This window comes from Barbatula barbatula (assembly GCF_947034865.1).
Source record: "Barbatula barbatula genome assembly, chromosome: 15".
NCBI lineage: Eukaryota > Metazoa > Chordata > Actinopteri > Cypriniformes > Nemacheilidae > Barbatula > Barbatula barbatula.
In genome coordinates, this window is record NC_136778.1 from 3,268,546 (window position 1) to 3,290,404 (window position 21,859).

Here is a 21,859-nt window from a genome sequence, read left to right on the forward strand (position 1 = left end):
GAAGATTGTATGTACCGCACAGGAAAATACTACAGAGCCAAGATCTCCACCACTGAGAGTGGACACACCTGCCAACGCTGCATGAGACCTGAGAAAAGTGAGAAATGACTTCTAAAAGAAAAGATTCATGAGATATTGTCCATTTGGTACAGGAACACAACCGGTGTCTTTTTGTAGTTTACCTAACTTGGAGGAGAACTATTGCAGGAACCCCGGTGGATGCCACCATGCCCTGGTGCTTTACCACAGATCCAAGCAAAATCTGGTAGTTCTGCTCTATTCATCGATGCAGTAAGATTCACTCCTGTAAGCCTAAAATCATGGACATGGACTTTTGAAAACGCTGCCGTTTTCCTTTCCATGTAAACTGCAAGACGCATTTTCTCTGATCGATGGAATCGCGTTCTTATTAGGAGCATGAGAGTATAGTCAAAACAATATGGCGGCTTACTGTACTGCGAGCTCTTGATGCTCGATCCAAAAGACACACTATTTACGTTCGCCAGACTTTAAACACACATACACGTCAACACATAGTATTAAAAAGCACCTTTGGCTTATAACTGTGCATGTGTATGTGCCAAGGCACGTCCTGTTTCTTTGCACAAAAACATCGCCATGCACTGGTTTTCCTGGATCCGTGTAGGATAACGCTGTACGTGAAATTTTTCAAAAACGTAAAGGAAAAACTTGTAGGTTTTAGATCGTGTAAAAAAGATTGTCCGCTGGGCTGGTTAGTAAATAGAGGAAGGAACTAGTGAGCATGGGATTTTTTTTATATTTAGGTCTGTCCAATATTAATCTGGTTCTGGATGACTGTAGTGTTACCTTAAAATTGTTGTGCTCCTCAAACCATTCTTGAACCATTTCTGCATTGAGGCAGAGCTGAAAGAGGCCACAGCCACCAGCGAATACCATTTCCATGAAAGGACGTACATGGTCTGCATCAATGCTCACGTGAAAGTAAGAATATTGCAGAATATTGCCCAAAACATCCCACTGCATCCTCCAGCTTGACTTTTTCCCACAGTACATCCTGGTGCCAAGTGTTCCCCAGTTAAGCACGATGTAAAGGAAAACGTGACCCATCAGACCAGGCCACCGTCATCCATTGCTTCGTGGTCCAGTTTTGGTGCTCACATGCCCACTGTTGGCACTTTCAGCGGTGGACAGGAGGCCGCATGGGCACCTCGACTGGTCTGCGGCTATGCATCGCCATACGCAACAAACTGAGACTTCTGACACCTTTCTATCAGAACCAACATTAACTTCTTGAGCAATTTGAGCTTTAGTAGCTTGTCTGTTGAATTTGACCACACAAGCCAGCATTTACTCCCCACGTGTATCAGTGAACGTTGGTTTCAGAAGGTGGCCTTGGTTCAGTGGTCTCCAGTGTCACCGGTTCACCACCGTTCCTTCCTTGGACCACTTTTGATAGATACTGACAACTCCTTGTCTTGCCATCACAATTTGGCCCTTGTCAAACTCACTTTAACCGTTAGATATTGATTGACAAACATAATATGACCTGGTCCATGTCCTTGTTAATGATTGATAGATAACAGACTGGACTGTGATATTTGTTGTAACTCACATTCAGAAGCTCTGTGCTCAGTTTGCTTGTCAAAGCTCCAACATGGAAGTAAAAAAAACAGGTCTTTTATTCTGTCTTTTCCTCTTCTCAGGTAAGACAATGAAGTTCATCTCTGTTATTCTTTAAATTAGTGTAAAATAAAATAAATGATCAATATCTATGATTAATGACGCTCATTTTATCTGATGCGATTATTATGATCAATTCTGTTGCATCCAGTTTTCCGAAGGTACTGCACTGAGCTTAAAGTTACAATTATGTTTTTTAAGGCTGGTCTGGAAATGTCCATTTGCCTGGTTTTAATTATGTCCACCCAGTACTACCTTTATATTAAAAAAATCTTAATGAAGGTTAAAGTTCATGGACGTTTTATGACTTCGTAAAGCCATTGTGGAAAGATCCACATTCACCACACACATTCAGTGGATTAGAGAAATGATGTCCAGTCTCTACCTCCAAAAGATTATGTACTCAAGAGGATCAGGAAAACAAGTCTTCAAGATGTGGCACCCATTCATTGAATATGTTGTCCATTTCAAATAACGCCTTATTATTGACTGCTATTGATTGATTTTTTTACTTTAAGATCGACCACAGCTCGAGGGATTTGTCGTTGAGTTTTAGAGGGTTGTTAAATGTGATGTTTCTTTAATCAATTTAAATATATAAATATATGTTTAGTAAGCAAAACCCAACCATAGAGCAAAAATAATCTCTTTGCGGCCTTGCACTATTCTTGTGCATTTTTTATAATGATCTTGAATAACAAAAAACTTTTTTTATTCAATGGACTGAAACTGATATCATGCTAATGTACAGTTACAAAGAAACTAAGATCTCTAAAAACATATTTGTTTTAAAATGTAATAAGAAACTGAAGTCATGATAAAACAATCATGACCATAACAAAATGACTGACCCTTGTTAGATGGAGGCTGTTTCTGTCACACACACTTAAATCTGCTTTTGTATAGCCGCAGAAGATTGCATGCACTGCAACGGAGAAGACTACAGAGGCAAGATCTCCATCACTGAGAGTGGACACACATGCCAACGCTGGGACTCTCAGACGCCACACAAACATAATTACGTCCTGTGAGAAATTACAACAAACTAATAGAGCGTTAATGAAATATTGTGCCCTTAGTACAAGTACACAAAATGTGTGTTTTTTTAGTTTAACTTTACAGAACTTGGTGGAGAACTATTGCAGGAACTCTGATGGACAGCCCAGACCCTGGTGTTATACCACACATCCATCTATACGCTGGGAGTACTGCTCTATTCCTCGATGCCGTAAGATTCACTTCTGTCAGCCTGTCAGAAATCACTGTGTCAAATATTAAAATCATCCATTATGGGTCTCCATTTCCTTGTAGCGACTGAACCCCCTAAAATTGTACCAGAGCTCACCTGTACCACTGGGATAGGAAGACATTACAGGGGCACTATTGCTGTGACCAAATCAGGGAAATCTTGCCAGGGCTGGACATCTCAAACTCCTCACAAGCATGAAAGAACTCCAGAGAACTACCCCTGCCAGTAAGCATCAATAAGATGTGTTGAGGGTTATTGAGGTACTGGTAATTTATTCTCTTTCCCATTGTAACTTTAGTAACTTTAAGAATCATTTCATTACAGAGGTCTTGAGGAGAACTACTGCAGGAACCCTGATGCTGAGTCGGCACCCTGGTGTTACACCACAGACCCTGAGACCCGGTGGGAATACTGCAGTGTGTCCAGATGTGAAGATCAATCTCAACCTGGTCTGTATTGTAGCATTCTGGTTCAAAATCAAATATTTCACAAATATTTTCTCCTGACTAGTTTTTTGTTTCTGATCATGACGTTACAATACTTATTCTTTCTCTTGGAGATTAAAATGGTCATTTGAAGAAAATAAGCAAACTCAGTCCAACAAGGACCAAGTTCAGTTGAAATCTGCAATTTTATCATTCATTGTAGACATTAAAATGACACTGTCTGAACAGGTGTTTTCTGAGATTGTTTCCTGTGATGTCATTCTGTTAAATTTGCTATTGAGTAGCTGCAGGAGATTGCATGCACTGCAGCGGAGAAAACTACAGAGGCCAGATCTCCATCACTGAGAGTGGACACACCTGCCAACGCTGGGACTCTCAGACGCCACACCAACATAATTACGTGCTGTGAGAAATTACAACAAACTAATAGAGCGTTAATAAAATATTGTGCCCTTAGTACAAGTACACAAAATGTATGTTTTTTTAGTTTAACTTTACAGAACTTGGTGGAGAACTATTGCAGGAACTCTGATGGACAGCCCAGACCCTGGTGTTATACCACAGATCCATCCAAACGCTGGGAGTACTGCTCTATTCCTCGATGCCGTAAGATTCACTTCTGTCAGCCTGTCAGAAATCACTGTGTCAAATATTAAAATCATCCATTATGGGTCTCCATTTCCTTGTAGCGACTGAACCCCCTAAAATTGTACCAGAGCTCACCTGTACCACTGGGATAGGAAGACATTACAGGGGCACTATTGCTGTGACCAAATCAGGGAAATCTTGCCAGGGCTGGACATCTCAAACTCCTCACAAGCATGAAAGAACTCCAGAGAACTACCCCTGCCAGTAAGCATCAATAAGATGTGTTGAGGGTTATTGAGGTACTGGTTATTTATTCTCTTTCCCATTGTAACTTTAGTAACTTTAAGAATCATTTCATTACAGAGGTCTTGAGGAGAACTACTGCAGGAACCCTGATGCTGAGTCGGCACCCTGGTGTTACACCACAGACCCTGAGACCCGCTGGGAATACTGCAATGTGCCCAATTGTAGAGATCAACCTGGTCTGTATTTGTCTGTATTTGAGGAGCCACAGAATAACTCAAATTAATTGCATGCCTTGTAGATTCTTGTTTTCCTTCCTTGCACTATAAACAAATAATGTGATCATTAAGTCATGACAAAAATGCATTTACATTAACGCATCAAAATAAGTTTAGCAATTTCAACTTTCAACAACTCATCACTAGTCAAGATTTTAAATACTAAGTTGAAATCACTTGCATAGCCAGTAATAAAGTAAATTATTAAGTAATTTATTTCATGTGTAGCTGGTAAAATACAATGTGTAATGTACATTCAGCCATTTAGATCATTTGTAACTATGTGAAATATATTGTATGACTGGCATTTTCCTGTTAAATCAGGGAGTCTGAAATGCGGAAAACCAGCAATAGAACCTAAACTTTGCGTTGGGCAGCGAGTTGTTGGGGGATGTATTTCCAAACCCCACTCCTGGCCTTGGCAGATCAGTCTTCGAATCAGGTACACAAACCTCCCTCATTTGCCTTTGTGTTTAATACTGTTAACAACTGAAGATCTCTGGTTTTGTACCAGGCATTGATATTAGGTAGGTAATCGTGTAATGTAATTTTGGAGTTTAATCAATCTGTTTTGAAAACTTTACAATAAATACTAGAAATAGAAATGCTGAACAACTTTTAAAGACCTAAAACACAAAATATGTGAAAATAATGCAATTAGGGGCATTTGGCATTGACTTCTGCACAAAGTTGTGGAATCTAAAAGAAAATGTTATAAAAACTTTGGACAAATTTAGCAACTTTGCATTAGCAACGTTGTTTTAGTATTTTATCTTTGAAAAACTGCTATAAAAAGGACTTGTTTTTTTCAGAACAAACTAGGTTTTAACAGTAAATACATTTTCTGTTATAGGATCGATAAAATTCATTTCTGTGGTGGAACTCTGATCAATGCACAGTGGGTCCTAACCGCAGCCCATTGCCTTGATGGGTGAGTGGCCGTTTTCATCTTATAATCATTTAACCATTTGAGGGGATAAGAAAGCAATGGTTACATTTTTACCTACTATTATACAGGCCACACATCTCAAAGATCTTCCTTGGAATCCACACAAAACATGCAATTGAACCGTCTAAACAGGAACGAGATGTTTCTAAGATTGTTATGGGACCATCTGGAACTGACATTGCTCTTCTCAAGTTAGACAGGTCAGAGAATTCACTGTTGACAATTGTTGTCTTTAACAAACATTAATTTCAATGTTAGATAAAGGTGATTTTAATTTATACTTTTAAATTTATTTGATGTTAAAATAATTTCTCCAAGCCTCATGATAATGTACTCACTTAACTACATGTAATTATTTGGTCCAATTCTGTTCTTTGTTGTACTAAATGAAATTTATGAACCTATATTAAAAGAGTCTAAGCCATATTTAAACGAGTAGTTGGACTCCAAACGGTTGAAGGTCAAAATTAGAGTTTCAGTGCAGCTTCAAAGGTCTTAAAATGATACCAGAAGATGAATAAAGGTCTTATCTAGCGAAACAATCGGTCATTTTCACAAAGAAAAAATACAAATGTATATGCTTTATAAACACAAATGCTTGCCTTGCTCTGTATTGTTCTGCCTTCAACTATTTGGAGTCCATTGAAGTCCACTATATGGAGAAAAATCCTGGAATATTTTCATCAAAAAACCTTCATTTCTTTATGATTACTAATACATAAACATATTGGATGACATGGGGGTGACTAAATTATAATGAAAATTTATTTTGAAGGTGTACTACTCCTTTAAAGCAGAATATTTGAATAAAATCAAGAACGCAAACTCACGATAAAGTGTGTCTCATTTTAGGCCTGCAGTAATAAATGATCAGGTATCACTTGCCTGTCTGCCTGAAAAGGACTACATTGTACCAGATGGCACTGAATGCTTTAGGACCGGCTGGGGAGAGACAAAGGGTAGGTGGTTTTACAAACCAGACGGATTCTTTTTCAAAACACATTTGATTTAAACACATTTATACTTCAGTTTACTTAAATAATTATACTGCAGTTTCAAGCTTTTCTGTTCTTCAGGAACTGGTGGAGAGGGTTACCTGAAAGAAACCAGCATACCAATAATTGAGAATAAAATCTGTAACAATCCGTCATTTTTGAATGGCCTCATAAAGGATCACGAGATGTGCGCTGGACACAAAGATGGCGGAGCAGACAGCTGTCAGGTCAGAAACATGCACCAAATTCTATATCCTACAAATGCGGTGCAATGTTACGCCTCATGTGCATTTTGTTCTCACAACTTTAGGGTGACAGCGGCGGACCTCTCGTCTGCAAAGCACAGAACAAGTTTGTTCTTCAAGGAGTGACATCATGGGGTCGCGGTTGTGCTCAAGCCATGAAACCTGGAGTGTACGTCCGCGTCTCTAAGTTTGTCAGATGGATTGAACAAACCCTGAAAGAAAACACAAATTAAACACAAATGCATTCTGCAGTGTGGAATTTAAATGTACAACTAAAATAAAATGTTTAGGAAACTGCTTATATTGGACACGTTATTTGCACAAGGTTCACATATACCAGATAAGCTTCGGTTATGTGCGTTGTACCAGAATTTTTAAAAGACTCCAAACATCTTGTGTAAACTCCACCATGAAACAAGAATTGCATTTTGTCTTCACTCGTAAACAATTCAGATTTTTTTGTATATATAAAAATTGATCATTCATGAAGATAACGTGAAAGTGAAAAGTGAAAGTGATCTGTTTGTCAGTTATGGTCACCCATAAAAGAAATGTGACCTCTACATTTAACACATCCGTTGAGTAGTGAACAAATGGACTGCAAGTCATGAAACCACACCCGGAGCAGTGGGCAGCTATCACTGCAGCACCCGGGAAGCAAGTTAGGGATAGGTGCCTTGCTCAAGGGCACGTCAGTTGCTTCCTGCTTGCACTGATAATCGAACCTCAATGACCTTCTGGTTACGAGTCCGACTTGAACTTTCTGTATAATATTTTAACAATGCCCTTTTCTCTTTCTGTTTGAATGGCTTAATTAAAAACGTACAGCAATATTGAAGAGCTGAATAACATCTTCATAACCCTTCACATCAGATAACGAATAATAAAATGCAAATATATTTCACACTTGGCTGAATGGGGAAAATAATACTGGCTGAAACAGAAATGGAAGAAGCTGTACGTGAAGTGGATCTACTCTCATCGACTGATGAAAGAAAGCAGGGTATTCTGTTCCTGCTTAACCCTTATGTCGCTGTTGCCCCTTGAACCTGCTCTCGGACTGGCCGCGGTAACCCAGTGCCACAACTGGAGATACTGTAGCGCACACCCACATCTCAGAGTTTTTGAGTGAATTAAACTACAGTATTTCTGATATTCATAATATTTCAACCGCTGTGCAGTGAAATTTAACAAATGTGCAAGAATGAAACATGTCCTGTTCAAAAGTGACTGCTTGCCCACTTTTATTCTACTTAGATTTCTTAAACCGAACCTGGAAAACACACAAAAAAGTGCAAAAGCACAAAGGCTTTTAACCTGTTATCTTCTTGAGCAATTTGAGCTGTAGTAGCTCGTCTGTTGAATTTGACCACAAGAGCCAGCATTTACTCCCCATGTGTATCAGTGAACATTGGTTTTCAGAAGGTGGCCTTGGTTCAGTGGTCTCCAGTGTCACCGGTTCACCACCGTTCCTTTCTTGGACCACTTTTGACCACAACTCCTTGTCTTGCCATCACAATTTGGCCCTTGTCAAACTCACTTTAATCCTTAGATATTGATAGACAAACATAATATGACCTGGTCCATGTCCTTGTTAATGATTGATAGGTGACAGACTGGACTGTGATGTTTGTTGTAACTCACATTCAGAAGCTCTGTGCTCAGTTTGCTTGTCAAAGCTCCAACATGGAAGTAAAAAAAACAGGTCTTTTATTCTGTCTTTTCCTCTTCTCAGGTAAGACAATGAAGTTCATCTCTGTTATTCTTTAAATTAGTGTAGTTTTCCGGCGGTACTGCACTGAACTTAAAGTTACGATTATGTTTTTTAAGGCTGGTCTGGAAATTTGTGTTATTTCCATTTGCCTGGTTTTAATTATGTCCACCCAGATGTCCAATCTCTACCTCCGAAAGATTATGTACTCAAGAGGATCAGGAAAACAAGTCTTCAAGATGTGGCACCCATTCATTGAATATGTTGTCCATTTCAAATAACGCCTTATTATTGACTGCTATTGATTGATTTTTCACTTTAAGATCGACCACAGCTCGAGGGATTTGTTGTTGAGTTTTAGAGGGTTGTTAAATGTGATGTTTCTTTAATCAATTTAAATATATAAATATATGTTTAGTAAGCAAAACTCAACCATAGAGCAAAAATAATCTCTTTGCGGCCATGCACTATTCTTGAACATTTTTTATAATGATCTTGAATAAACAAAAAAACTTTTTTATTCAATGGACTGAAACTGATATCATGCTAATGTACAGTTACAAAGAAACTAAGATCTCTAAAAACGTATTTGTTTTAAAATGTAATAAGAAACTGAAGTCATGATAAAACAATCATGACCATAACAAAATGACTGACCCTTGTTTGATGGAGGCTGTTTCTGTCACACGCACTTAAATCTGCTTTTGTATAGCCGCAGAAGATTGTATGACCTGCAGAGGAGAAGACTACAGAGGCCAGATCTCCATCACTGAAAGTGGACACACCTGCCAACACTGGGACTCTCAGACGCCACACAAACACGATTATGTGCTTTCAATGTGAGAAACTAACACTATTAGATTTCGGCGAGCAGGGCGAGAGGAGAGCCGTGAGGGAGCTGCCGGCATTTTACATTTCCGTTTTGTTGTTTGTTTATTTTATTAAAAGTCTGTTTTACATTTGCCGGTTCCCACCTCTTTTCTTCCTTTTATTGAACCTTGTTACCTTGATGATCATAAATACAATTTCATCAATCTAGCAGCAGTATACATACCAATTTTTTGTAGTTTACCTGAGAAGAACTTGGAAGAGAACTATTGCAGGAACCCTAATGGAAAGACTAGACCCTGGTGTCATACCACAGATCCATCGAAACACTGGGAGTTCTGCTCTATTCCTCGATGCAGTAAGATTCACTCCTGTCAGCCTGTCAAAAATCACTGTGTCAAATATTAAAATCATCCATTATGGGTCTCCATTTCCTTGTAGCGACTGAACCCCCTAAAATTGTACCAGAGCTCACCTGTACCACTGGGAAAGGAGGACATTACAGGGGCACTATTGCTGTGACCAAATCAGGGAAATCTTGCCAGAGCTGGACATCTCAAACTCCTCACAAGCATAACAGAACTCCAGAGAACTTCCCCTGCAAGTAAGCATCAATAAGATTGTTGAGAGTTATTGAAGTACTGGTTATTTATTCTCTTTCCCTTTGTGAGTTTAGTAACTTTAAGAATAATTTATTTACAGAGGTCTTGTAGAGAACTACTGCAGGAACCCTGATGATGAGAAAGCAACCTGGTGTTACACCACAGACCCTGAGACCCGCTGGGAATACTGCAATGTGCCCAATTGTAGATATCAACCTGGTCTGTATTGTAGTATTCTGGTTCAAAATCAAATATTTCTAAAATATTTTCTCCTGACTTGTTTTTTCTGATCATGACGTTACAATACTTATTCTTTCTCTTGGAGATTAAAATGGTCATTTGAAGAAATATAAGTAAACTCATTCCAACAAGAACCAAGTTTTGTTGAAATCTGCAATTTTATCATTCATTGTAGACATTAAAATGACACTGTCTGAACATGTGTTTTCTGAGATTGTTTCCTGTGATGTCATTCTGTTAAATTTGCTATTGAGTAGCTGCAGAAGATTGCATGCACTGCACCGGAGAAGACTACAGAGGCAAGATCTCCATCACTGAGAGTGGACACACATGCCAACGCTGGGACTCTCAGAAACCACACCAACACGATTATGTGCTTTCAATGTGAGAAACTACAACAAACTAATACAGCGTTAATGAAATATTGTGCCCTTGGTACAAGTACATAAAATGTGTGTTTTTGTAGTTTACCTGAGATGAACTTGGAGGAGAACTATTGCAGGAATCCTGATGGACAGCCCAGACCCTGGTGTTATACCACAGATCCATCTAAACGCTGGGAGTTCTGCTCTATTCCTAGATGCAGTAAGATTCACTTCTGTCAGCCTGTCAGAAATCACTGTGTCAAATATTAAAATCATCCATTATGGGTCTCCATTTCCTTGTAGCGACTGAACCCCCCAAAATTGTACCAGAGCTCACCTGTACCACTGGGAAAGGAAGACATTACAGGGGCACTATTGCTGTGACCAATTCAGGGAAATCTTGCCAGAGCTGGACATCTCAAACTCCTCACAAGCATAGCAGAATTCCAGGGAACTACCCCTCCGAGTAAGCATCAACAAGATGTGTTGAGGGTTATTGAGGTACTGGCTATTTCTTCTCTTTCCCTTTGTGACTTTAGTAACTTTAAGAATCATTTCATTACAGAGGTCTTGTAGAGAACTACTGCAGGAACCCTGATGATGAGAAAGCACTCTGGTGTTACACCACAGAGCCTGAGACCCGCTGGGAATACTGCAATGTGCCCAATTGTAGAAATCAACCTGGTCTGTATTGTAGCATTCTGGTTATAATGCTAATGTACAGTTACAAAGAAACTAAGATCTCTAAAAACATATTTGTTTTAAAATGTAATAAGAAACTGAAGTCATGATAAAACAATCATGACCATAACAAAATGACTGACCCTTGTTTGATGGAGGCTGTTTCTGTCACACGCACTTAAATCTGCTTTTGTATAGCCGCAGAAGATTGTATGACCTGCAGAGGAGAAGACTACAGAGGCAAGATCTCCATCACTGAGAGTGGACACACCTGCCAACGCTGGGACTCTCAGACGCCACACAAACACGATTATGTGCTTTCAATGTGAGAAACTAACACTATTAGATTTCGGCGAGCAGGGCGGGACGAGAATCGTGAGGGAGCTGCCGGCATTTTACATTTCCGTTTTGTTGTTTGTTTATTTTATTAAAAGTCTGTTTTACATTTGCTGGTTCCCACCTCTTTTCTTAATTTTATTGAACCTTGTTACCTTGATGATCATAAATACAATTTCATCAATCTAGCAGAAGTATACATACCAATTTTTTGTAGTTTACCTGAGAAGAACTTGGAAGAGAACTATTGCAGGAACCCTAATGGAAAGACTAGACCCTGGTGTCATACCACAGATCCATCGAAACACTGGGAGTTCTGCTCTATTCCTCGATGCAGTAAGATTCACTCCTGTCAGCCTGTCAGAAATCACTGTGTCAAATATTATATTGTCTGTATTGTAGCATTCTGTTTAAAAATCTAATATTCCAAAAATATTTTCTCCTGACTTGTTTTTTTCTGATCATGACGTTACAATACTTCACTGTGTCAAATATTAAAATCATCCATTATGGGTCTCCATTTCCTTGTAGTGACTGAACCCCCCAAAATTTTACCAGAGATCACCTGTACTACTACTGGAACAGGAAGACATTACAGGGGCACTATTGCTGTGACCAATTAAGGGAAATCTTGCCAGAGCTGGACATCTCAAACTCCTCACAAGCATAGCAGAATTCCAGAGAACTACCCCTCCGAGTAAGCATCAATAAGATATGTTGAGGGTTATTGAGGTACTGGCTATTTATTCTCTTTCCCTTTGTGACTTTAGTAACTTTAAGAATCATTTCATTACAGAGGTCTTGTAGAGAACTACTGCAGGAACCCTGATGATGAGAAAGCACTCTGGTGTTACACTACAGACCCTGAGACCCGCTGGGAATACTGCAATGTGCCCAATTGTAGAGATCAACCTGGTCTGTATTGTAGCATTCTGGTTCAAAATCAAATATTCCAAAAATATTTTCTCTTAACTTGTTTTTTTCTGATCATGACGTTACAATACTTAAATCACTGTGTCAAATATTAAAATCATCCATTATGGGTCTCCATTTCCTTGTAGTGACTGAACCCCCCAAAATTGTACCAGAGCTCACCTGTACTACTACTGGAACAGGAAGACATTACAGGGGCACTATTGCTGTGACCAAATCAGGGAAATCTTGCCAGAGCTGGACATCTCAAACTCCTCACAAGCATAGCAGAATTCCAGAGAACTACCCCTCCAAGTAAGCATCAATAAGATGTGTTTAGGGTTATTGAGGTACTGGCTATTTATTCTCTTTCCCATTGTAACTTTAGTAACTGTAAGAATAATTTCATTACAGAGGTCTTGAGGAGAACTACTGCAGGAACCCTGATGATGAGAAAGCACTCTGGTGTTACACCACAGACCCTGAGACCCGCTGGGAATACTGCAATGTGCCCAATTGTAGAGATCAACCTGGTCTGTATTGTAGCATTCTGGTTCAAAATCAAATATTCCAAAAATATTTTCTCTTGACTTGTTTTTTTCTGATCATGACGTTACAATACTTAAATCACTGTGTCAAATATTAAAATCATCCATTATGGGTCTCCATTTCCTTGTGGTGACTGAACCCCCCAAAATTGTACCAGAGCTCACCTGTACTACTACTGGAACAGGAAAACATTACAGGGGCACTATTGCTGTGACCAAATCAGGGAAATCTTGCCAGAGCTGGACATCTCAAACTCCTCACAAGCATAGCAGAATTCCAGAGAACTACCCCTCCGAGTAAGCATCAATAAGATGTGTTGAGGGTTATTGAGGTACTGGCTATTTATTCTCTTTCCCTTTGTGACTTTAGTAACTTTAAGAATCATTTCATTACAGAGGTCTTGTAGAGAACTACTGCAGGAACCCTGATGATGAGAAAGCACTCTGGTGTTACACCACAGAGCCTGAGACCCGCTGGGAATACTGCAATGTGCCCAATTGTAGAAATCAACCTGGTCTGTATTTGTCTGTATTTGAGGAGCCACAGAATAACTCAAATTAATTGCATGCCTTGTAGATTCTTGTTTTCCTTCCTTGTACTATAAACAAATAATGTGATCATTAAGTCATGACAAAAATGCATTTACATTAACGCATCAAAATAAGTTTAGCAATTTCAACTTTCAACAACTCATCACTAGTCAAGATTTTAAATACTAAGTTGAAATCACTTGCATAGCCAGTAATAAAGTAAATTATTAAGTAATTTATTTCAGGTGTAGCTGGTAAAATACAATGTGTAATGTACATTCAGCCATTTAGATCATTTGTAACTATGTGAAATATATTGTATGACTGGAATTTTCCTGTTAAATCAGGGAGTCTGAAATGCGGAAAACCAGCAATAGAACCTAAACTTTGCGTTGGGCAGCGAGTTGTTGGGGGATGTATTTCCAAACCCCACTCCTGGCCTTGGCAGATCAGTCTTCGAATCAGGTACACAAACCTCCCTCATTTGCCTTTGTGTTTAATACTGTTAACAACTGAAGATCTCTGGTTTTGTACCAGGCATTGATATTAGGTAGGTAATCGTGTAATGTAATTTTTGAGTTCAATCAATATGTTTTGAAAACTTTACAATAAATACTAGAAATAGAAATGCTGAACAAACATTTAAAGACCTAAAACACAAAATATGTGAAAATAATGCAATTAGGGGCATTTGGCATTGACTTCCGCACACAGTTGTGGAATCTAAAAGAAAATGTTATAAAAACTTTGGACAAATTTAGCAACTTTGCATTAGCAACGTTGTTTTAGTATTTTATCTTTGAAAAACTGCTATAAAAAGGACTTGTTTTTTTCAGAACAAACTAGGTTTTAACAGTAAATACATTTTCTGTTATAGGATCGATAAAATTCATTTCTGTGGTGGAACTCTGATCAATGCACAGTGGGTCCTAACCGCAGCCCATTGCCTTGATGGGTGAGTGGCCGTTTTCATCTTATAATCATTTTACCATTTGAGGGGATAAGAAAGCAATGGTTACATTTTTACCTACTATTATACAGGCCACACATCTCAAAGATCTTCCTTGGAATCCACACAAAACATGCAATTGAACCGTCTAAACAGGAACGAGATGTTTCTAAGATTGTAATGGGACCATCTGGAACTGACATTGCTCTTCTCAAGTTAGACAGGTCAGAGAATTCACTGTTGACAATTGTTGTCTTTAACAAACATTAATTTCAATGTTAGATAAAGGTGATTTTAATGTATACTTTCAAATTTATTTGATAGTAAAATAATTTCTCCAAGCCTCATGATAATGTACTCACTTAACTACATGTAATTATTTGGTCCAATTGTGTTCTGTGTTGTACTAAATGCTAAAGAGTCTAAGCCATATTTAGAGGAGTAGTTCACTTTCAAAATACATTTTCATGATAATTTACTCAACCCATGTCATCCAAGATATTTATGTTTTTTTTTCTTTAGTCGAAAAAGAAATGAAGGTTTTGATGAAAACATTCCAGGATTATTCTCCATATAGTGGACTTCAATGGACTCCAAACGGTTGAAGGTCAAAATTACAGTTTCAGTGCAGCTTCAAAGGGCTTTAAATGATACCAGGCGACGAATAAAGGTCTTATCGAGCTAAATGATCGGTCATTTTCTAAATAAAATAAAAATGTATATGCTTTATAAACAAAAATGCTTGCCTTGCTCTGTTCTGCGATGCGCGTTCATGACTTCACGTAATATGTAATTATGTTGACAACCAGCACGTTCAACTTGTAAACACTGACTTTGTACTTCCACCTACGGCAAAGCGAGCATATATACATTTTTATTTCCTTTAAAAAATGACTGATCGTTTCACTAGATAAGACCCTTATTCATCATCTGGTATCGTTTAAAGCCCTTTGAAGCTGCATTGAAATTGTAATTTTGACCTTCATCCATTTGGAGTCCATTGAAGTCCATTATGGAGAAAAATCCTGGAATATTTTCATCAAAAACCTTCATTTCTTTTTGATTTAAGAAACAAATACATAAATATCTTGGATGACATGGGGGCGAGTAAATTATCATGAAAATTTATTTTGAAAGTGAACTACTCCTTTAAAGAAGAATAGTTTAATAACATCAGGAAGGCAAACTCACAATAAAGTGTGTCTCATTTTAGGCCTGCAGTAATAAATGATCAGGTATCACTTGCCTGTCTACCAGAAAAGGACTACATTGTACCAGATGGCACTGAATGCTTTGTGACCGGCTGGGGAAATACACTGGGTAGGTGACATTAACAAGTATCCCAAAACAGACTCTTGGCAGTGAATGTAGCTTAATATTATAGGACATCTTCACTTAAATACTGCACCTAAAATGTAAAATTCTTTCACCATTTACTTACCTTTATGTTGTTCCAAAACCGTACAACTTACTTCTATACAAAACTGTGACAATTCACACTGCTCCATTTAAACAAGTTGATCGTTTTTTTTTGTTTTTATACGTCATTTTGACTTCAGAAAATTTGTTTTGTGACAAAAAGACAGAAATGAAAAGCAACACTCACAAATACGAAAGTTTACCGTGAAATCTTTGAATGAAAAGTCTTGAACATTCTGCTACTAAAAACTGTTTGTATTTAACCTGAAGAACAATATACTGTAAAATGTAAATAACATATACATTTTTTCATTGAATAACTTCTGTAATAACTTCTTAGTTTCAAGCTTTTCTGTTCTTCAGGAACTGGTGGAGAGGATTACTTGAAAGAAACCGGTATCCCAGTGATTGAAAATAAAATCTGCAACAGTCCATCGTTTATGGACGGCCGTGTGGAGGAGACCGAGATGTGTGTTGGGGACATAAAAGGAGGAACAGACAGTTGTCAGGTCAGAAAACATGCAATGAAGTCTAAATCTTAAAAATGTTTATAAACAACGAGCCATAGATGATATAGACCAGGGGTGTCAAACTCATTTTAGCTCAGGGGCCACATGGAGGAAAATCTATTCCCAAGTGGGCCGGACCAGTACAATCATGGTATATATAACTTTAAAACAACAACTTCAGATTGTTTTCTTTGTTTTAATACGATCAACATAAAACAAAGCTGGAGCCTGAGGACAGTGTGTCCAAAAGCACAACATCACTATTAATCATAAAACACCTCAAGTTATTTGAAAATTCTGAGGACAAAGAACACACAAACACACAATGCCTCAGTGATTCACAGAAGTATATCACAGATCACGAACTATATCAGGGTGTCTCATGCAGCACTTTAGCTTTCACCAGGGCATCAATATCAGGCGTCACATCCTGAGTGGCAGCCAACTTCAGGATGTGATTCAAGTGCTTGTGCGTGAGCCTTGAGCGCAGCTTTGTTCTATTTATGCTCATTACAGAGAAAACTTGCTCACAAAGATATGTGGTTCCAAACATGCACAACAATTTTGCAGCGAGGGCTGTCAAGTTGGGGTAACCTGGCAAGATATTCTGATAAAATGTGTCCAAGCCAGATGCGGCAAATTTGCCCTTCAAATCCGAGTCACACTGTAAGTCTATTATTTCAAGTTGGATGTTGACGGGCAGATCAGAGGGATTCACGGTGAATGGCGAGCAAAAAACTTTGAAGTCTTTCTCCAGTTCACCAAAAATCTGAAAGCGTTGCTCAAACTCCCGTAACAGTCCCGTTATTTTATCTTTGAACCGCTTCATGTCTGCCACATGTTGGGTCGCGCACACATTTTTCAGACAGGGGAAGTGAGCTGCATCACCACCGGCGAGTTGCGTCTCCCACAATGACAACTTCAACTTGAAAGAACGTATGCTGTCATAATACTGCGTGACAACTTTGTTGCGCCCTTGCAGCTGTTTGTTCAAGTTATTCAGGTGCTCTGTAACATCCACCATAAATGCAAGGTCCTGCATCCATTCTGCGGAATGAAATTCTAACACTGGTTTGCCCTTTTCTTCCATGAACTGTTCAATTTCTTCTCGTAAATCAAAGAAACGCCTCAGCACAGCACCTCGGCTTAACCATCTTACCTCAGTGTGGTATGGCAGGCCATAGATGTGGTCTTTCTCTCTGAGAAGGCTGTCAAACTGACGGTGATTCAGGCTTCTGGATCGGATGAAATTAACGGTTTGGATGACCACCTTCATGACGTTATCCATCTTTAATGACTTGCAACACAAAGCCTCCTGGTGCAAAATACAGTGAAAAGTCCAAAAATCACGTCCTCTATTTGCAGATTACACTTTCTCTCTGAACTTTTTTCCCGATCATTGAGGGCGCACCATCTGTAGCTAGGCTGACAGCGCGGGACCAGTCCACTCCGACCCTGTCCAGCGCGCCGACGAGTGCGGCGAAAATATCAGCTGGTGTCGTTGTATCGGTCATCGGCACCAACTCCACGAACTCCTCGGTGACGGTCAATGTGTCATCAACTCCGCGGATGAAAATGGCCAGTTGTGCAACATCTGTAATGTCCGTGCTTTCATCAATTGCAACTGAAAACGCAATAAATGACTTTACTTTTTGCTTCAACTGGCTGTCCAAATCCACTGAAAGATCGGAAATCCTGTCTGCAACTGTGTTTCTTGACAGGCTAATATTTGCAAAAACCTGGCGCTTTTCAGGGCACACAATATCTGCTGCCTTCATCATGCATGTTTTTACAAATTCACCCTCACTAAATGGTTTTGAAGCCACTGCGATTTCATTAGCAATGAGGTAGCTAGCTTTCACTGCAGCGTCACTGAGTTCTCGGCTGTGAGTAAACACAGACTGCTGTTTCTTGAGACCCGCCAACAGTTCATTCACCTTCTCTCTTCTCCGCTGTCCTTGAAAGTTGTCATATTTGTCGGCATGAAGACTCACATAGTGGCGACGAAGGTTATATTCTTTCAGCACTGCAACATGCTGTGAACACACCAAACATACAGCTGTCCCATTCACTTCCGTGAATAAATAGGAGGATGACCATTTGTCTTGGAACACTCTGCACTCTGCGTCCACTTTTCTCTTTTTTGACAGAGACATATTGTAGCAATGAGGGTGCCAAAGCACATAATGTTGAAAGTAGAAGCCGTAATAAATATCGCGGGCTGGCTGCACTTGCTTGCCTTACTTGCTCTGCCCCGGTATAAACAGTTTGCTTGCATCTCACAATTGCTATTGCGCCATCCAGTGGACGCAATTGGAACAGCAGTTTCTTGTATGGAAAAATTGCAGCTCATTTTTATACTTTACAAAATCATCTCGCGGGCCGGATTAAACCCGTTTGCGGGCCTGATCCGGCCCGCGGGCCGTACGTTTTAAAGTTTAAAGCAGCTGTATCCTCGGTGAGGTTGTCAAGAACGGTGTGCGGAAAGCCTGAAGTTGTCTGGGCTTGCAGCTGCGTTAAGAATGTAGGAGATAAAATCAGCCCTGAAACAAACAAGGGAAAATTGAAATTGAGAAAGAAATACTATATGCCTGGGTTTATAATACTAACATTACAGCCTCAATTTCATGCGGGGAGAGTGACCTAGTCAACCTTGTGCCTTAGTACAAGTTGCTTTTTTCCTCAAGGTCGCATATGCAAGGTCTTGTTATTTGTATTGTAATGTATATGAAATGTTCCTGCTAAATCTGTGGTTATTTGGCAAAATGTAAGAGCTGAGCATCTACCTGGACTGATGAGAGAAAGCAGTGCATTCTGTTCCTGCAAAACCTTCTGCAGCTGTTTCACCTGAAGCTGAAGGAGCTGCTCATCCTGACCTGGACTCTGTCCACAAAAAGTCAAATGGTTGAACGTAAAATATAGATGTGCAGTGCAATATATTAAGAAAAATATCTAATGTAAGCTTTTATGCTGCAAAACCTGTAATATAAGTTTATATCACACTCTTAAAAACAGTGTTTCTAAAGGTTCTTCACAGCGATGCTTTAAAAAACAACAACTGGGTGATTCTCGCAAAATCTAGAGGTATGATATGTTTTATATGCATTCGTTTCTCAACTTTTACTGATAGATTAAAACAATTTGATTTAAAAAAAGCCTTTAAATAATAAAGATAAATCTCATAGCAAGTTTTGATAAAAACAAGCGAAGCCATGGTGCCTTAGCAAGTTTTTTTGAGACATTAATGAATTATATTTTAATGGAATATTAAACCTTCTTTAAATGCGGAAAACACGTGATCACTAACAGTAATGATGGGTTCAGTAGATAAAAATATAACAAAGTCTATGTGCTTGACTAATAAATAAAGATTGACAGAAAAGTAGTAACGACTGTATGACATGGCCATTTAAAAATATTTGTATATTTATATCAAATAAAATATATTATATAGACATGTTTGTAATTTTTTAAGACTACTTTTTAACTCTTTTTTTTTAGTCATATTTCTTGACATGATAATGAACATGATAATATCGCCACCTTATGGCGGCACCCAGTCAGTGGATTCACAAGATGATAAACCCTATTTTAATAATAAATAAAAACAATTTCTAAAAGATTTTCAAGGTGAAATGCAAAATATTTGTGACTAACCCTTCTGGGGAAGCTCTGAGACATCAAACGTTGTGCCTCCTGGGTCGAAGACAGAGAAGAGTAACTGCGGTCGGATTCATTCATCTGAAGTTGCTCGTCTCTCTGCCTGTCTTCTATGTGATGCTGGACAACCGGGCACACAGTCTGAAGGTTTGCCAAAGTTTGCTGACCTGCGCTGGTTTCTATCACGATTTGGTTTTGATGTATTTCTGCAGACATTGCCCTCGAGTTTAGCAGAGCTGCTGAAAAAGAGGTTTTGCTTGTCAGTTTGAGTAAAATCATTACTATCTGTAGATAACTTTAAAAGCTTAACGACAGAAACAAGTACTAGATGTCCCATGAACAACTGAACTCAATACAGCTCAGTACAAACACTAAACTAAAACGGACAACAAAATTAGACAAGCCATAAACTACACCTTGAAGTACATGAAACATTAAATCATACTTGCTTGTTTTCTTTAACCTTGTTATGGTGAACGCATGTGTTGTTAATACGCACAGCCAAGCAAACCCTGTGACTGACAGCTTTCTGTTAGTAGTTATAGTAACTGTAAACAATGGACGTTGATACCAGATCAAAACTATTCTTAGCTTTGTATACTGTGCTAGGCTTTAATGGACTAGTTTTGATGCACTTATGTATTTTGTTGCCTATGTTGTTATAATTGCTTCCAATGTTTCCTCATCTGTAAGTTGTTTTGGATAAAAGCGTCTGCTAAATGACAATGTTAAACAACAAACCTTAGTAGAACAAATATTCAATCTTAACAAGGATGAAAATGTTCTTGTATTCTTTGAACTTTTTCTGCCTTAAGATCTGACGATGAAAATATCAACCTAATATAACATAAAAGTATAAAGTTGAATTGCTTGATGAGAATGTCATTCTTTGTCCAAAACGATCATTTACTGAATGAAATGTAACATTGAAATCAAATAACTGGTGTTGAGGCAACCACATGGGCTCTGTTTAAAGGGATACTTCACCCAAAAATGAAAATTCACAGAATTGTTCTGATGAACACAAAGAAAGATATTTGGAAGAATGCTTATAATAAATGTTGCCCCCATTGACTACGATAGTACGAACAAAAACAATGGAAGTCAAAAGCGCCCCAGAACTGTTTGCTGTCCTACATTTTTCAAAATATCTTCTTTTGTGTTCAACACTACTTATCGTACTCGTGCTCTTGAGTAGCTGCAGAAGATGCACTGCAGAGGAGAAGACTACAGAGTCAAGATCTCCATCACGGAGAATACACCTGCCAACGCTGGGACTCTCAATATCCCCACAAACATAATTTCGATCCATTTCAGTTTTCGGTTTTCTTATTTCGTCCTGTAAAGCTGCTTTGGAACAACGCACATTGTGAAAAGCGCTATATAAATAAAATTGAATTGAATCCTTTTGATTCATAGCACTTACTGATGATGAAGGCTGTATATACTCATATTTAACTCCACCCACGACGCGCCCACGGGTGCTCTGCTTTTTTCCGGAAACAATCGTACAGCTGTATCTGTCTACTGTAAATGTGAAAGACTTTTCGTAGATATGAAGAACACAGTACTACTCTACAGGTACTCAAGATAAACAAAAAAACTGCTTCCGTTACCTGTAAATACTTTATAAAGACTTTAAAAATACTTAACAGTAAAGAAAAGTGTCAAGATTTTAAAACCGTACAATGAACAAATGAATGTGACCTAATTTTTTACCTCTTTTGCCCTTTATTCATTCATTTATATATTTTTTTTGTACATTTTGTCATCCTATGTCTATTGGACATAAATGGTTTAAGCAAATTTTGTTCTAATAAAAAAAGATTTTATTTAACTAATAGAAGTCTGCTGATGAAGATACCCGACAAATGTGCTTTAAGGCATTTTATATTGTGTCCAATTGTTTAAAA

At 38.5% G+C, this 21,859-nt stretch overlaps 4 protein-coding genes across 4 annotated transcripts; 3 read left to right on the forward strand and 1 right to left on the reverse strand.

Annotated features, from left to right (window-relative positions):
• The first annotated feature begins 1,562 nt into the window (after positions 1-1,562).
• On the forward strand, positions 1,563-7,558 carry LOC306904299 (plasminogen-like). Its single transcript, XM_079474111.1, has 15 exons — positions 1,563-1,685; positions 2,569-2,689; positions 2,772-2,890; positions 2,974-3,136; positions 3,236-3,360; positions 3,642-3,762; positions 3,845-3,963; positions 4,047-4,209; positions 4,309-4,427; positions 4,791-4,908; positions 5,320-5,397; positions 5,484-5,615; positions 6,268-6,374; positions 6,492-6,637; positions 6,721-7,558. The coding sequence occupies exons 1-15, from the start codon at positions 1,637-1,639 to the stop codon at positions 6,886-6,888; spliced, it is 1,848 nt and encodes a 615-aa protein (XP_079330237.1). The 5' UTR covers positions 1,563-1,636; the 3' UTR covers positions 6,889-7,558.
• A 2,055-nt stretch (positions 7,559-9,613) lies between these two features.
• LOC306904563 (plasminogen-like) lies at positions 9,614-11,846 on the forward strand (the record flags this gene model as incomplete). The annotated part of the gene is made up of 7 exons (XM_079474551.1): positions 9,614-9,798; positions 9,897-10,015; positions 10,294-10,420; positions 10,503-10,621; positions 10,705-10,867; positions 10,967-11,085; positions 11,281-11,846. The coding sequence occupies 7 exons, from the start codon at positions 9,614-9,616 to the stop codon at positions 11,409-11,411; spliced, it is 963 nt and encodes a 320-aa protein (XP_079330677.1). The 3' UTR covers positions 11,412-11,846.
• Positions 11,847-13,742: 1,896 nt separating this feature from the next.
• On the forward strand, positions 13,743-16,319 carry LOC306904308 (plasminogen-like; the record flags this gene model as incomplete). Its single annotated transcript, XM_079474122.1, has 5 exons — positions 13,743-13,874; positions 14,287-14,364; positions 14,451-14,582; positions 15,572-15,678; positions 16,141-16,319. Exons 3-5 carry the CDS (start codon positions 14,539-14,541, stop codon positions 16,317-16,319), a joined length of 330 nt encoding a protein of 109 aa, XP_079330248.1. The 5' UTR covers positions 13,743-13,874; positions 14,287-14,364; positions 14,451-14,538.
• LOC306904307 (uncharacterized protein) lies at positions 16,017-20,179 on the reverse strand. The gene is made up of 3 exons (XM_079474121.1): positions 19,944-20,179; positions 19,073-19,169; positions 16,017-18,829 (listed from the first exon to the last, which is right to left on the reverse strand). The coding sequence occupies exons 1-3, from the start codon at positions 20,160-20,162 to the stop codon at positions 18,657-18,659; spliced, it is 489 nt and encodes a 162-aa protein (XP_079330247.1). The 5' UTR covers positions 20,163-20,179; the 3' UTR covers positions 16,017-18,656.
• Positions 20,180-21,859: the final 1,680 nt, after the last annotated feature.

Coding starts and splice junctions, on each gene's coding strand:
- LOC306904299 (XM_079474111.1), top strand. CDS start 1,637: ATGGAAGTAAAAAAAACAGGTCTTTTATTCTGTCTTTTCCTCTTCTCA. Junction 4,210..4,308: donor CCAGAGAACTACCCCTGCCA/GTAAGCATCAAT, acceptor ATTTCATTACAG/AGGTCTTGAGGAGAACTACT. Junction 4,428..4,790: donor CAATTGTAGAGATCAACCTG/GTCTGTATTTGT, acceptor CTGTTAAATCAG/GGAGTCTGAAATGCGGAAAA.
- LOC306904307 (XM_079474121.1), bottom strand. CDS start 20,162: ATGTCTGCAGAAATACATCAAAACCAAATCGTGATAGAAACCAGCGCA. Junction 19,170..19,943: donor CTCAGAGCTTCCCCAGAAGG/GTTAGTCACAAA, acceptor TTTTGTGGACAG/AGTCCAGGTCAGGATGAGCA. Junction 18,830..19,072: donor GCTTTCTCTCATCAGTCCAG/GTAGATGCTCAG, acceptor TGTTTGTTTCAG/GGCTGATTTTATCTCCTACA.